Here is a 15,088-nt window from a genome sequence, read left to right as displayed (position 1 = left end):
ATAGTGACCGCCACGCTGTCAGAACGGAGCCTTTTTCTCGGGCACAGTATTTATAGGGTGTGTGTGACTTAATTTTTCTTATCAAAATATAACTAATTGTAATCTAGATCTGATTTGTTAGGTTCATTTCTTAACGTAAAGAAACTCCCTTATTGTGTAAAAGCAGTGGGGTCAGGAGGGTCTCCCTTGGGGTCAGCCCCGAGCTGTCATGTGATCATCGGGTCACGGTCAGGGTCACGGCCCAGGACAGCAGCTGGAAGGGCTGTTTCAGGGGTGCGGGAGCTGTAGGACGGCCTCTGGTTCCCACTTACGCTCCTTTATGATCCAGGCCGGTTCTTGCTGGTGCTGCTTTTCTGGTAGAAGCGCGGAGCCCGGTGTCCAGACCCTCAGCCTCTGCGCAGTGCCCGTGAGCCCCGCAGGCACGGGAGCTTCGCTCTGCTCGGCTGACCTGCTGCGGCTTCACCCACTGTCCAGTCCTCCTCCAGCCTGGGGGTCTCTGGGTTAACAAGACTCAAGTGGTCTGTGCAGCCCCGAGCGCTTCCCCTGAATTGCTTGTGCGCATCGCTCAGTTCTCCGTATCTTCTTATGTGTAGCTTGTCGATAACAGTGATGCATGACACGTACAGCGTTCAGGAGCATTTTATTTACATCCGTCAGGCTCCTCCTCCTCTGACGAGTGCGTCATAAGCATGACGCTTGGCCAGTGCTTTGTGAAGGCCCCTCATAGCCTTGGACGCCTTCCGCGCTGTTGCAGAAGCATAAACGGCTGCTTTAAGATCGGAAGGAGCCTGAGACGTCCACCCTCTGCAGTCAGAGGTCATGACTGTGAGGGAGAGATGCCCAGTAGCCACCCTGAGCCTCTGGGTGGCATCTTGGCTCCTGGGCTGGTTAAAGCAGTCCTTTCTGCAGGCAGGTCAGCGACAGAGCTGTGTCCACAGTGAGGCCTGAAGGTGGAGGGCGTCCCTGCCGTTCTCTGAGAGAGCCTTAGCGGCCCTGGGCTCCCACTCGGAGCTGTTCTCCGAGCTTCAGCACCGCTTGAGCACAGAGCATCTCCCAGACGCTCCGCAGCCACCCGGCCCTCTGGGCGGTCCTGGAGCTCAGCGAGCTGCACGCACCCCCGCGCACGGCTCATCACCGTCACCGAGGCCCGGCCGGGAACAATGGTGCCTTTGAATGGAAAGGAGCCACGAGGCTGTTTTCATCGGTCAGCTGATCAGGGGGCAGATGGTGTCCAGAAACACAGCCTCATCCTTGTTGTGAAGTGATGAGAGGTCAGGTGATGCTAAAGGATTGCCAGCCCCGTGCATGCCCTTCAGCCCAGCTGGCAGCTCTGGTCAGCGACGCACTCGAAACACTGGCCTCCCAGCAGGACGTGCTCGTCTTCAGGGAGGTCCACCTTCTTCCTGTGAACACGGCTCAGGCCGCACTCCCCGCAGCTGCCCGTGGGAAACCACGTGGAGGGCACAGTTCACGGGAAACGGTGCAGGGACTTGAAGTTGGTTGCTTGTCAGTTGTTCTCCGATCCCCAGTGCAGCTGTCGATGCTGGCTTGGTCCTCCTGTCTCCTGCACACTGGAGGCTCCTAACCCACCACGCGCATCCCAGTTCCTGGCTCGGGCCCAGGCCCGGGTTTGAGCCCCGCACTGACTCGCCTCCTGGGGCATCCGCATGGTCACAGCCCTGCTTTCGCCGTCTTCGGCACCTGGTTTCCGCAGTGCCTTCAGAGCCGGCTTGCTTTCCCTCCGGAGGGCTCTCACCTCAGGCGGTAGCGGGTGCTCAGCCTGCTGCACTCACGTCTGTGATTTCAAAACACGGACGGGTTGGGTTTGAGGCTCAGCTAGGGGTGAGCCAGGCTGCTGACAGCTCTCAGAATGGGAGCGCTGCCCGCTTCTGGTTGGGTGGCGATGGTCGCGTGTGGCGAGGACTCGGTGGCGGCATTGAATGGTGGTGATGACAGGACGTCGTCTGCCTGGTTCTAGTTCGGTAATGCTTGCTGTGGGTTTCTGATAAATTCCCTCTCAAGTTAAGGAAATTCCCTTTTGTTCTGATTTGCTCAGGTTTGAGGTTTTCAGTCACAAGCAGGTGTTAAACTCTGTCAGATGTTCCTCGCGCTTACAAGCCCATCACACGGTGTCCCCCTGTTACCTTGGTCACGTGGACGTGCAGTACGGAGTCTCTTTCTGTGGGTGTAGTTCTCGGACCACTGTGTCCTCAGGGGCACCGCCTGGAAATGCCATGCAGGTGCCGCGTGCTGGAGGGTCTCCAGCCTGCATGCTGCGGGTTAGCGCTTCCGTTCTTCAGTCAGGACCAGTGGGCAGTTCTGAGGCACTTGCTGCGGGGGTGGGGGGTGGGGAACCTTTCTCCTGCCAGGGGCCACTTGGATGCTTATGACATCATTCAAGGGCATACAGAGCTGTCAGCTGAAAAACGAGCCCGCTCCGTTTGGTCAGGTAACTCACCCTGGTGCCTTGGCAGGGCCAGACCAAGCGATATCCTGGGCCTTCTGTGGCCCGAAGGCTGGACACTCCCCACTCCTAATTTACGGGATAGAGGTCCAGATTCCTCGCCGGCACCAAGACCCTTCCTAACCCAGAGTCGCCTCTCGGTGAATGCAGTGCTGGAGTGGGCGTGGCCTCCTCATGGACAAGGGAGGAGATGGGGTCGGGACAGGGAGGCCAGGTCAGGCCAGCTGTTGACAAGGGCAGCGCAGCAGTGTCAGGGGCGTCAGCCGGGAGGCCCACCCCGTGCAGCCTGCCCCTGAGACGCTGGACCAGAGAGGTGTGCGGGCTGCCACCAGATTGGCAGGAGGCGGCTGACTGGCGGGCATCTTCCCGGGCTGTGGGTGCTCCCGGGAGAGCCGTGCTCCCCGGTCGGGAGGGCTCCTGCTTCGGAGCTTTAAGCCCGGGCCTTTCTGCTGAGTCCCTGGGGCCGGGCCCTCCTGCCGGGCGAGGGTCCCTGTGGGCTCGGCACAGGAAAGCAGCGGATGGGGAAGGCGAGGACTGTGCAGTGAGCCGCAGCAGCGGGCGGGAAGTCCTGCTAGAAGTGAGGGTCTGACGGCCTGGGTGCAGAGATGCCTGCTGCGTGCATTTCTCTTCCAGGCAGCACGTGGAGAAAAGGAGCAGTGACCTGGATTTCGCCCCATTTGGGGCAGAGGGACGGGGAGGCTGGTGAATGGCTTCCGGAGAACAGGAGACAGTAAAGGGAGAGGAGGCGCTGGGGCCGGTGCCAGGAAGAGAGAGGAGGGAAGATGCTGGCGTGGCCCAGAGTGACCGGGGAGGCATGGGAGACGGAGCCGGGACGGGGAAGGTGCTCAGGAGGGGACAGGGCGAGGACAGCACGAGTGAGTGCTCTGAGAGAGGGCGCCCGGGCCAGGCTGCTGGGAGGAGGGAGACACCCTCGGAGACTCACAGGACAAGAGGAGGAGGTGCCACCTGAGGGTGTTTGCGGCAGGAGAGAGGACAGGCGTGCTGGAGACGGGACTGTGAAAGCCACCCTACTAACGCTGCTGCTTCTCGTAGCCAACACACTCAACGGGATCCCCACGGGCGGTGGCGGCGGGGCCGGGGGTGGCAGCAGCCAGAAGACGCCCCTCTTTGAGACGTACTCCGACTGGGACCGCGAAGTCAAGCGGACGGGCGCCTCCGGGTGGAGGGTCTGCTCCATCAACGAGGGCTACATGATCTCCACGTGGTGAGTCCCGGCCCCGTGCGTGACAGCCAGGCTCCGTGCGTGACAGCCAGGCCCCGTGCGTGACAGCCAGGCTCCATGCGTGACAGCCAGGCTCCGTGCGTGACAGCCAGGCCCCGTGCGTGACAGCCAGGCTCCATGCGTGACAGCCAGGCTCCGTGCGTGACAGCCAGGCTCCATGCGTGACAGCCAGGCTCCGTGCGTGACAGCCAGGCCCCGTGCGTGACAACCAGGCTCCACGGTCATGGCTCACGGATAGTTGTTATAATGCTTTAACGGGTATTTTATAGTGAAGATAGGGGTTTTTTTTCACATAATGACAGCACCACTCTCCACTGAAAGAGTTGGCCAGCCTTCCTCCTGTCGTGGGCAATCCAGTCCGTGTGTCTGTGGGGTGGGGGGCAGGGGGGTTGGATCTTGTCAGTGTCTTTTAGGGCCAGTGTGTCCAGGTCAGGAACACAGCTTGTTGGGGAGGACTCTCCGGCCTTTAGATGATGACAGTCTCCACCCACCCTGTTAGCTGCCTTTTTTTTTTTTTCCAAAACCTGGTCATTTGCTCTGTAGAATTGTCCACCTTCTCGATCTTGCTGGTTTTTCCCGGGGTGACCTCCAGTGTGTTCCTCTGTCTGCTGTGCTCCCTGTAACATGGTAGCTCCATCCAGAGGCTTAGTTGGGGATTCATTAGATTCAGGTTCAGGGTTTTGGCAAGGCGCTCAGTGGGTGGCGCTTTGCACCTCCTGCTTCATCCCGTGGGTCTGGGCGTCGCTGTGATGTGACTGGCAGAGAGCCCAGCGGCAGCCAGCCCGGCCTGTGTTGAGGAGCACCGCCTGGGCTGGCGAGGCCTGCCTGTCCCCCTGCCCGGCCAAGTGGAGGAAAGAGAGAGGCGGTGCCTTAAGTGGCACTGGGCTGCCCCTGAGTACCTGCTGTCTGATGGGGCCCTGGAGTCGGCCTGGCTTTGGATGGGGGAGGAGGGAGGAGGGAGGGCGCTGCAGCTTCTGGGTAGATTGGTGGGTTTGCTTTGTTCATGTGCCTTACCTGTCAGGAGGGCAAACGTGGGCATGCTTTTCGGGCCTGTTTGCTTGATAGTCATTCTGGGTAACTTTCCAAATTCTCCTTTGGGTTTTCCCTGCTGTCCTAGGAATGTCCTGGGAATTGGCCACATCAGACATGCTTCCGGCTAAGGTGTCTGGGACGGTCCGTGCCCTCACGGCGTCCACCGTATGGCTGCGAAGTGGGGTGTACAGTCAGGGGGAGTAAGGTGTGTGAGGACACGTGGGTCACAGGGCACCCTGCCCAGAGCACGGCCCTGACGGTGTGTGCTTTCTCCCTCAGCCTCCCAGAGTACTTCGTGGTGCCCAGCTCCTTGGCCGACCAGGACCTGAAGACCTTTTCCCACTCTTTCGTTGGGAGGAGGATGCCGGTGAGTGACAGCTGTTGGGTTTCAGTGCACGGGTGCCCGTTTCCCACTGGTCACGTGAGGCTCTGCCTCCCCCCCGGTCAGTGAGGCTCTGCTTCCCCCCCGGTCAGTGAGGCTCTGCCTCCCCCCCGGTCAGTGAGGCTCTGCCTCCCCCCCGGTCAGTGAGGCTCTGCCTCCCCCCCGGTCAGTGAGGCTCTGCCTCCCCCCCGGTCAGTGAGGCTCTGCCTCCCCCCCGGTCAGTGAGGCTCTGCCTCCCCCCCGGTCAGTGAGGCTCTCTTCCGTTCCAGCTCTGGTGCTGGAGCCACTCGAACGGCAGTGCTCTCGTGCGGACGGCCCTCATCAAGGACCTGCTGCAGCAGCGGAAGATCGACCAGAGGTGATCACCATACGGTGACCGGCTGGCCAGCGACACTGGTGGGGACGGGCAGTCCGGTAGCTCGCCCAGGCCTAGGGAAGAAGCCTCAGAGGCCCTGCCAGCTCGTCATGTCCAAGACCAGCTCCAGACGTGGCCACCGCACCTCTCCCAGCTGCTCTCAGAACCTGGGGTCCCTCCTGATGCCTTTCTCTTTCTCTTTCCTCCTGTGTCCGAGCACCGCCTCCTCCTGTCCCTTCACACACGTCCTCTCAGCCGGGCTCTGCCACAGGCCCTTTGCACCAGCTGTCCCTCTACCTAGAACCCTTTCCCCAGGTCTGGGCACGGCTCCTCGTCTTCTTGGGCTTGGCTTCGGTGTCGGCCTCACGGGCTTTTCTAACCGCGGGCCGGGGACTCGCCTGCGCTCCCCTGATCACACCACCCTCGGCGCTCACCACAGCCCGCTAGGAAGGGAACCCCCACCCCCTCCCCCCAGGGAGGGAACCCCCACCCCCTCCCCCCAGGGAGGGAAGCCCGTGGAGGCGGAGGCCTGGCCCGGCTCGCTCGTGTCTGTCCCCAGCTCTGAGGGCAGTGATGGCTCGGAGCGGGAGTTCAGGAAATGGTGTGGAATAAACCAGTGACGAGTGACGGAGGGTTTGTCTCCCTCAGGATTTGCAACGCGATAACCAAGAGCCACCCGCAGAGGAGTGACGTCTACAAGTCCGATCTGGATAAGACCCTGCCCAGCATCCAAGACATACAAGCGGCTTTTGTGAAGCTCAAACAGCTATGTGTGAATGGTCATTTCTCTGTTATTTTATATGTGTGTGTGTGTGTGTGTGTGTGTGTGTGTAGTGAGTGGGGGAATACAGCATTGTATGAGGCATGTCAGGAAAAGTGACATTCCTTAAAATTCTAGACATAGCTTTATTTAAGTAGAGGCGTATTGAAATGTTCGTACAGATTATTACTGTGTGAGACGGCCAGGAGCGCTTAGAGAACGAAGTGCAAACACGCTTTCTGTTTGGGAGGGAAAATGAACCCAATAAATCGCCTTCAGATCGTGACAGGTAGGGTGGGTGCTTTTATGGAAAAACAGCGTGCTGCCTTACAGACACTGAGATGTAAGCCACTTTCAAACAGTAAAAATGGCACCACTTCACTCTGGTATTGATCATGTAAAATTCAGCTTAAAACCCCTGAGAATGCGTCTGTGTGTGTGTGTGTGTGTGTGTGTGTGTGTGTGTAACTACTTGCCTATATAATTGTGTGTTTATCACAGAGCCCTTTGGGGAGACTGAAGAGAGGTGGTTGTCCTCACTGGAAGGTACTCGGTGGCTAGAATATGTGAGGTTTGTACACCACTTTCCCCTTTTCTTTGACTTTATATTTTGAAATAATTACAGACTCGCAGGAGGTGCAAAAATAGTACAAGAACCAGCATCTTCCCCAGCCTCCCCGTGGCCACTTCCTCCGTGACTCGGCTGCGGGCCGGCAGCCGGGAAATGGACAGGGTACAGGCGGCAGGCTCCTCACTTCAGCAGTGCACACGCTCGTGCGTGTGGGTGTGGGTGTGCGTGTGCGTGTGCGTGTGCGTGTGGTTCTGTGCGCTGTTACCACATGTCTGAATCCCTGTGACCACCGCCACAGTCAAAGTACAACCCCATCAGCGCAGGCTCCCTCCTGCCCATTTAGAGTCGCACGCCCACTCCCCTCCCACCCGTTCCCTGGCAGCCCCTGCTCTCGCGCCATCTCTGTCGTCTCGTCATTTCAAGAATGTTGTCTAAATCAACTCCTTCCTTTTCTAAAAGGGCAATGAATTTCCTTGATATGAAAACCAGACTTTTCGCTGTTGATGAATCACATAAATACTGAAGAAATCCATAAATGTTATTGAGAATACAAGTGTATACAGTGAAAGATTAGATTTGCTTGATTTCAGGACTTTAAAAAAAAACACCTGTGTAGTGGAAATGGGGTTTTTCAGAGAATTTTTCCTCTCCTCTCCCCAGGGCATTCCTGAAACATTCAGCAGAGCTTGTGTACACGCTAGAAAGCAGGCGAGTCTCAGTGGTCCTCCAAGGTAACTCACGCCTGTGGCCCGTCACCCGCCAGCGTGGGCTCCGCTGTCCACGCTCCAGTCGGGGTCTGATCTCCGCCGTCTCTTACTGACGACACTGCCACCAAACACGCCAGGTCTCCCACGTTAGAGGGAAACAGGAGCACAGAGACTCCCGGGGGGAACAGAAGGAGGCAGCTTTCTGCCCGGCGTGCGGGGAAGGTGCTCACCGACCTCCCTGGAGTCACGCAGTGTGTCCGTCTTGGCCACGCACGCTTTCTCTCTGGTCGTGCCACCCCCTCATTCACACAGGTGGTGGTGTGAGTGCTCGGCTCCGGCTCAGTGGGCCTCTGATCGGATAGCCAGGAATGTGAATTTGTCTTCTGGTTAGCAGGAATGATCGCAATATAAAACCTTTCCGTTAGCAAAACGTACCTACGTATTGAATAACTCCAGAGCCAATAGAGTTTCTAAGCTTACGGATCAGGTCTGAAAAACCAGGAGCTTCCTGTAACACACTCAGTTCACGTTGCGTAGGAGGGGATACCCAGTGCTGCCGAGGCGCTCAAATGCAACGACTTCAGTAAAGACATTTAAAAGCCTCGGGGGCGATAGCGCCCGCCTCCAGTCTCGGGTGGCGGTGCCGTCGGAGTGTGAGCTCGGCACGCGGGGCCCGTGGGGCGTCTCCTGGCTCTCGGCGGGTGTCAGCCGCAGCACGGTTCCCCTCGGCACGTCCCCGGCATTTGCCGTGATACAAATGGCCCGCGCTTGACTGCCTGTCTCACAGATGTGTTTGTTTAACGGTTATTGCCGTATAACTTACATATTGTAAAATTCACCCTTTCTCAATGTAGAAGTCAATAATTTGTAGGAAGTATACAGTTTTAGAGGTTTTTTGTTATTTATTTAAAAATTTTTTTAGGCCTACTGATGTAGAGTTGCTAACCTACCCTCACAGAACACTGACTCGCCCCCTCCTGCCCGCTCTCTCCGCGTTGCTCTGTGTGGTCCTCACTTTCTCTCCGTTTCCTGACAGAGGAGGAGGGGAGAGACTTGAGCTGCGTCGTTGCGTCTCTCGTGCAAGTGATGCTGGATCCCCACTTCCGGACAATCCCTGGGTTCCAGAGCCTGGTCCAGAAGGAGTGGGTGATGTCGGGGTACCAGTTCCTGGACAGGTGCAACCACCTGAAGAGGTCGGAGAAGGAGGTAACGCAGCTCATGCTGAGGGCCCGTCTGCGGGGCGGGGAGATGTTCCTGGGAGGAGGGGCTTTCTGTTTCTATTTATAACACATTTTCATTGATCTCAGAGGCGAAGGGAGAGGAAGAGAGAGAGACATCCATGATGAGAGAGAACCATGGATTGGCTGCCTCCTGCACGCCCCCCACTGGGGATCGAGCCTGCAACCCGGGCATGTGCCCCGACTGGGAATCGAACCGTGACCTCCTGGTTCATAGGTTGACGCTCACCCACTGAGCCACGCCGGCCGGGTGACGGGGTTACTTTTTAAATGCTGCACGTAACACGCTGCAGCTCGTAGTCCGGGACTGACGACTGGATTCGAGCCCCCGTGGGCCATGTGCTGGAGGTCACTGTTGCTGCACAGGTGGAATCTAAAGAAGTGGCTGTGGAGTTTCTCTAAGTTGAAAATACTTTGGGTCACAAAGTCTCCCCAAATTCAAGAAGATTGAAATCATACCAAGCATCTTCTCAGACTGTGAGGGCATAATATTAGAAATAAACAAAAACAACCCAAAATACTCAAAAAAAAGAAAATACTTGAAGAAAGGCATTCACTCTTCCGCAGAGCAGGTGGCCAGCACATGAGCTTGTTGAAAGCCCCGCTTTGGAATGTCACGCTTCCGCACCATGGCGCCCGTGTCACGAATGGAGGCGTGTCGCAGACGCACTGCCCCCGGCCTCAGTCCCAGGCGGGGCTTTCTCCGTCCGCCACAGACACATTCCAGGGCACTGTGACCGCCTGGACCGGTCAAGGGCGCTGCCGCTGCCGGGGACTCGGTTAAACACGGGAACAGAATGGAAGCACAGAGGGTCACGCTGTCACTGCTGGGGGCAGTGCTGCCTGGGATCCCTAGCGGAGCTGCGGGCGGCCCTGCCAGGGTCTTGTCGCCGGCTGGTTCAGGAGGCACAGCTGGCTGTCCCTGGGGCACGGCCTGGGCCTGTGGCCTGTGGCCTGGGCCTGTGGCCAGTCATTTCCTGAAACTCGGGGCAGTTCTGGAAGCCGCGCCTGCAGGGCCAACCAGAGCTGTTTATAGAAGTTGGTTTTGGTCTGGGTGTCCAGTGGGTTTTTTGTTCCCAATCAGTGTGTCCAGGCGAGGCTCCCACACATTTCCCTGTTCCCCGTCCTGTGGACAAACTGCCCGTCATGCGTCCTCCCGTGTCGCACGCCTCAGGCAGGTGCGGGCTGCGGTGCTGGCCCCTCGAATGAGCTTCCCGGGTGTGACGTGAGCTGCCTCCTCTGTCCTCAGATCCTAGCTCTGCTGGGCCCGGGGCTGTGGGCCAGGGGCTCTGTCAGTCGTGTCTTCCTCACGTCAGGGATTCATTTGGAAGGAAGTGTGTGAAGGGAGGGACGCGGTTGGTAACCCACTTCTGGCTCCCCGTCCAGTCTCCGCTGTTCCTGCTGTTCCTGGACGCCACCTGGCAGCTGCTGGAGCAGCACCCGGCCGCCTTCGAGTTCTCCGAGACCTACCTGGCCGTGCTGGGCGACAGCACCCGCATCTCCCTGTTCGGCACCTTCCTGTTCAACTCGCCGCACCAGCGGGTGAAGCAGAGCACGGTGAGGGCGTGGTGGCCGCGGCTGCGTTGTTGCTAACACTTCATTGAGAGCGACTCGAAGGACAGGTGGCCGTGCGTTTAAAATACATCCTTTAGACGATGCCTCCTGCCCTGCTCCCGGGCTGGGGTCCAGGCACCGCGGTCACTGGACAGGTGACGGGGGCTCCATCCAAACGCAGTTTTACTTTATTTTATTCTTATTTTTCATTTTAAAAAAAATCTGTATTGTTAAAAAGAAATCTGTATTGTGGAAATATTACATACGTCCCCTGTTTACGCCCACGGAGCCCTCCTGCCCACCCCTGCCCCCTGCCCCTTCACCGCCCTGTTGCCCGTGTCCATGGGTTACGCATATCGGCCAGGACAGTGTTTCCCCTGACAGGTGATGGCATGGCTGTGTGGCCATGGGCTTACTGGGTGAGGTGCTGCCGTTAGAAAACGCCGTGGACGGTTGTGGCATCACCTGCGTGAGATCTTCCTTCACGTAGCACGTCCCCGTGGCCAGGGCCCAGCTTCCTTCCGTCTTGAGGAAGAGAGCGCGCGCGCTCACGCAGGGGGTGGCGTGTCCTCGGGCCTGAGGTGCCCGAATGCCTCTTCCTGGCGGGGAGACGTGCCGCGGGCGTGGGCCGCGTGGCTCGGGGTCTGACAGTCCGCTTGTGTGGTGACGCACGCATGGCCCATCCCAAACCACGAACTCATGCGAGACAATCTTTGTATCTTTTTCAGAGATTCAAACGTTTTATCTTGCAGGAATTTGCTATAAGCAAAAATATCCAATTGGGTGACGAAAAGGGTTTAAAATTCCCCTCGGTGTGGGACTGGTCTCTGCAGTTCACCGCGAAGGACCGCACCCTCTTCCACAACCCCCTGTACGTTGGGAGGCGCACGCCCTGCGCGCGGAGCAGCGCCGTGAAGGCCTTCAGACGGACAAAGGTAAGGACGCGCGCACTCCCAGACACCCCCTGTCCAGACACCCCCTGTCCAGACACCCCTGTCCAGACACCCCTGTCCAGACACACGGCATCAGAAGTCAGCTCCCTCCAGGACGCGTCCGCCAGGGCAGACTGCCGGATCGTGCACTTTTTGCCCGACTTGGCTATACGCGGGCTTTCCTCTCGGCACCTGAGGCCCACGGAGCCCCGGGCAGCGTCCGAGGGTCAGCAGGTCACAGCTCTGAGCCTGGAGGCCCCGCCCTGAGACCCGTCCACTCGGCCTCTTGTTCCTTCTAGAATCAGCCAGGGGGGCGTTGTTCCCAGCCAGAAATCTTAGAAATTGGCACTTCGGCACAGTAATGGATAGAGACCAGCTCCCACCCCATGCAGGCCAGTGGCGTCAGGCCTGGGAAAGCTCAGCCACGGTGGAGGAGCAGCACGCGGGCAGGAACAGATGCAGGCCGGAGTCCCACCCGTTTCCCGCGGCTCAGGGGGCACGCTTGTCATGGCACCGGGGGCGTGCCCACCGCGGCACCTTCGCTGTCTTTCTACAGGGAAGCCGGGACCGCAGTGCTAACCTCTCTCTCCCGCACAGAAAAACTACAGCTCCACCCTGCGGGGGATGCCGGCCTCCCTCAGGAACGGACTCCTCAGTGACCAGGAGTCACTCCCACGGAGGAACTCCCTGATCTTACAAGTGAGGCCGGACCCGTCTCCGCACGCCGGGGGCCAGGACGGCGGCCTGGAGCAGTTCTTCCGAGAGTGGCTGTGCAAACCGGCCGACCTGCACGGCGTGCTCCTGCCCCATCTGTCGGCCACGCACATAAAGCTCTGGAAACTGTGCTACTTCCGCTGGGTCCCCGAGGCCCAGATCGATCGTGGGGGCTTCATCACCGCCTTCCACCGGCTCTCGCTGCTGGCCGACGAGGTGGACGTGCTGAGCAGGACGCTGCGGCAGCACCGGGCCGGCCCGCTGGAGGCCTGCTACGCGGAGCTGGACCAGAGCCGGATGTACTTCCGGGCCCGCGGCCCCCACGACACCCCGGAGACGCCGGAGTTCCTCTCCTCCTCCTTCCCCTTCTCCCCCGTCGGCAACCTCTGCAGGCGGAGCATTTCAGGAACGCCACTGAGCAAGTTTCTAAGCGGGGCCAAAATCTGGCTGTCTACGGAGACACTGGCAAACGAGGACTGAAAAGGAGTATTTTCTGAACATTCTGAGGAGCTAGGAACGTTTTTCCTGGGAATTAAGTGCTCACCCAGGCATTTGAAGCCTTAATAATTTCATATGTGAGAGTAACCATTGAGATTTGCACTAACGTTGGAGAACACGCCGAGCTGTGCTTCCCTCACTGTTTTTAGGAGACAGGCATACATTTCGGTCTCGATGTCCTTTTTGTGTTGTTCTAGGTCCGGCTCGCTTCTGCTGATTGGCAGGCAGGCATTCCGCACTTACTACTGTGATCGCACCAATCAGGTGTTGTCCGCACCCGCTCTCCCGGCTGCCTAGTGGGGGGCGCCTGGTCCTCCGATGAGCGGCCAGAGGAGCACAGGGCAGGAACGTGAGGTCAGTGTGTAGCCGTTCCGGAAACACCGCTCACCCAGCAGGCGTTCGTAGGGATTGGGGTCTTTCTGGCCACTCTCTGTCGTCTCTGGCTGGACTCACCGGGGGTCAGTGTTCAGCACTGTGGCTTATTCCATCACCTGGGGCCCTCAGACCACTGTGTCTTACAGTCGTGCGCTTGCCCTCACCCTCTGAGGACTAACCTTAAAACGGTATGCACTGTGAGGTTTAAGAAGCATTTGCTGTAGAGAAGATAATGGGCCTTAGAAGGGCCTTTGACGCTGACAGGAAGGTATGAACACCACAGTTACGTGTCATTTGTTTGTGCAGTTAGGGAGCTCAGACCCCCTGCATATTGAAACAGGCTTCTCACACCGAGTCCGTGCCAACAGGCAGGAGCCCCGAAGCCACGCTCGCCCCCCACCCCCACCCCCCCAGTCCCCGAGGACACAGCAGGTCTGTGGGGCCCAGGCCCGGGGAGAGGGGCCCAGGCCCGGGGAGAGGGGCCGGCACCACCCATAGAGCCCACCCCCAGAAGGAGGGCTGTCCCTCCGTGTGTCCAGTGTGGTCCACTGTTGGCACTTTCTCCGGGAAATAACTAATGGGGTCACACAAGTCCCTCCTCAGACAAAGTCCTTTTTTATTTTTAATATTTTTAAATTAATTTCAGAGAAGAAGGGAGAGAGAGAGAGGGCAAAACATCAATGATGAAAATCATTGATCGGCTGCCTCCTGCACACCCCCCACTGGGGATCGAGCCCGCAAGCCAGGCATGTGCCCTTGACTGGAATCGAACCCGGGACCAACGCTCTGTCCACGGAGCCACACCAGCCAGGGTTCAGACAAAGCTTGTAAACACTTAGAGGAGTACGTAGAGAACAAGAGAAATGAAAATGTCTGCTCAGAATCCTGCCATTTTAGTAAATGGCAAGAGGCCTCTACCCCCCCCCCCCCCCCCCTTCTTCTGACAGCAGCATCCAGAGGGGCGGGCGGAGGTGTATGGTTGGTCTAAAGCGCCCGCGAGAGCCAGAGCCGAGCGGTCAGAGCCCCGCTCCCGCTGGCGGGGACGTCGGCACCAGGCCCCCAGCACCCTCATTCCGCTCAAAGGATGAATTTCCAAGTTTGGCTGTTACTTTGTTAAAACTGCCATCCTGAGCTTTTACACATTTTTATAGGACAGCATCTGGTTAGCTTACAGCCTTTTCTAAAACAGGTTTCTTCAAAAGTCTTTTTTACCTTTGACGTCACGAATAGGCGTTTCTATGGAATTATCTGCCTTTTATAAACTGTTAGATAATGTGTCTGGAATCAAAGGGACAGAAGTTCCTCCAGTGTCTTAGGAGACGCGTGTGGACACACCCAGTGTTCCTGCAGTTCGCTGCCTAGAGAAAAAGGGCTTTTCTCTGTGGACATAAATACCGTCACTGCCATTAAACACTTCACAGTCCTCGCTGGGAGGCCGCCCCAGCGCCCGCAGGACAGCGAACGCCCTGCCATGGGTGCGCACCGGTCCCCGTCCTGAAGCTGCTTCCTGACGGCGACAGCGTGAACTCGCTCCCTGGGCCAGGGCCCCGATTTCCACCTCTCGCTTTCGTCCCTTCCCACACGTATCCCAGCTCCCTCAGTCATGTTTGATTTACAACGTAAACAACAACTAGGTACTATTAACACTGTTTCAGGTGGGAAATGTGCGTCCGTCTGTATGATAGTCAAGTGTAAAGTGTGGTTTTTCGTTGTGTTTTGCTGGACAGTTGTTGTGTCATGATTATTGTGCCAGCTCACAGGCACAGTATGAACAACAACTGGCAGCCTCAGCCCTGGCCCTCACGCCGCCTGGCACCTCGGAGCACCACGGGCGGGCGACAGGGCCCCCAGGGGTGCCGTGCGCCGTGCCAGAGCTCCCCCCTCGGCCCGCAACCCTGCGTGCGAAGCCGGGGCCGCGCTGCCACACAGCCTGGACTTCCTGGTAGGAACTTAGAGATGGACAATGTCTTACTGTTACTTCATGATGAAACCAATTTTAAAACCAAAAATGTCTAAGTTTATTTAAGAGGAGCATATTAACCGGGGCGAACGGGTGGGACCATCGAGCACACCCGTCAGCGGCCGGCCTGCTGTAGCCGTGACGCAAGCGGCTGAACTGGACGTAGAGAAGGCACACCCCTTTGTGCCTGGAGTGGACTGACTTGGGGTGAGGCAGAGGAGCAGGAAGGGAGGCCTGTTCAACAGTTCGAATGTGAGGGCAGCTCCGACTGCGAAAAACTCCACAGAACCGGTCGTGGCCTCA

The 15,088-nt window shown here is 58.1% G+C and overlaps 1 protein-coding gene and 1 non-coding gene across 4 annotated transcripts in view; both read left to right on the top strand.

Annotated features, from left to right (window-relative positions):
• Window positions 1-14,509, top strand: part of MTMR10 (myotubularin related protein 10) — a 30,405-nt gene extending 15,896 nt beyond the window's left edge. Inside the window, exons 7-16 of one of the 3 annotated variants that reach the window (XM_036355624.1) lie at window positions 3,518-3,689; window positions 5,019-5,106; window positions 5,391-5,479; window positions 6,125-6,255; window positions 6,738-6,807; window positions 7,468-7,538; window positions 8,551-8,720; window positions 10,139-10,309; window positions 11,035-11,241; window positions 11,836-14,509. In XM_036355624.1, coding sequence (XP_036211517.1) covers window positions 3,518-3,689; window positions 5,019-5,106; window positions 5,391-5,479; window positions 6,125-6,255; window positions 6,738-6,807; window positions 7,468-7,538; window positions 8,551-8,720; window positions 10,139-10,309; window positions 11,035-11,241; window positions 11,836-12,432 — 1,766 coding nt within the window. In that variant the 3' untranslated portion in view covers window positions 12,433-14,509. The remainder of the gene's footprint in view (window positions 1-3,517; window positions 3,690-5,018; window positions 5,107-5,390; window positions 5,480-6,124; window positions 6,256-6,737; window positions 6,808-7,467; window positions 7,539-8,550; window positions 8,721-10,138; window positions 10,310-11,034; window positions 11,242-11,835) is intronic. The other 2 variants (XM_036355625.1, XM_036355626.1) reach the window with 2 other exon arrangements.
• LOC118679292 lies at window positions 9,413-9,534 on the top strand. Its single transcript, XR_004975202.1, has one exon. It is a non-coding gene; the product is annotated as a small nucleolar RNA SNORA77 (small nucleolar RNA).
• Window positions 14,510-15,088: the final 579 nt, after the last annotated feature.

Source organism: Myotis myotis, unplaced genomic scaffold (assembly GCF_014108235.1).
Source record: "Myotis myotis isolate mMyoMyo1 unplaced genomic scaffold, mMyoMyo1.p scaffold_m19_p_23, whole genome shotgun sequence".
In the NCBI taxonomy this organism is placed as follows: Eukaryota; Metazoa; Chordata; class Mammalia; order Chiroptera; family Vespertilionidae; genus Myotis; species Myotis myotis.
Note: the sequence above shows the minus strand (reverse complement) of the source record. Positions and strands in the feature narration are given on the sequence as shown.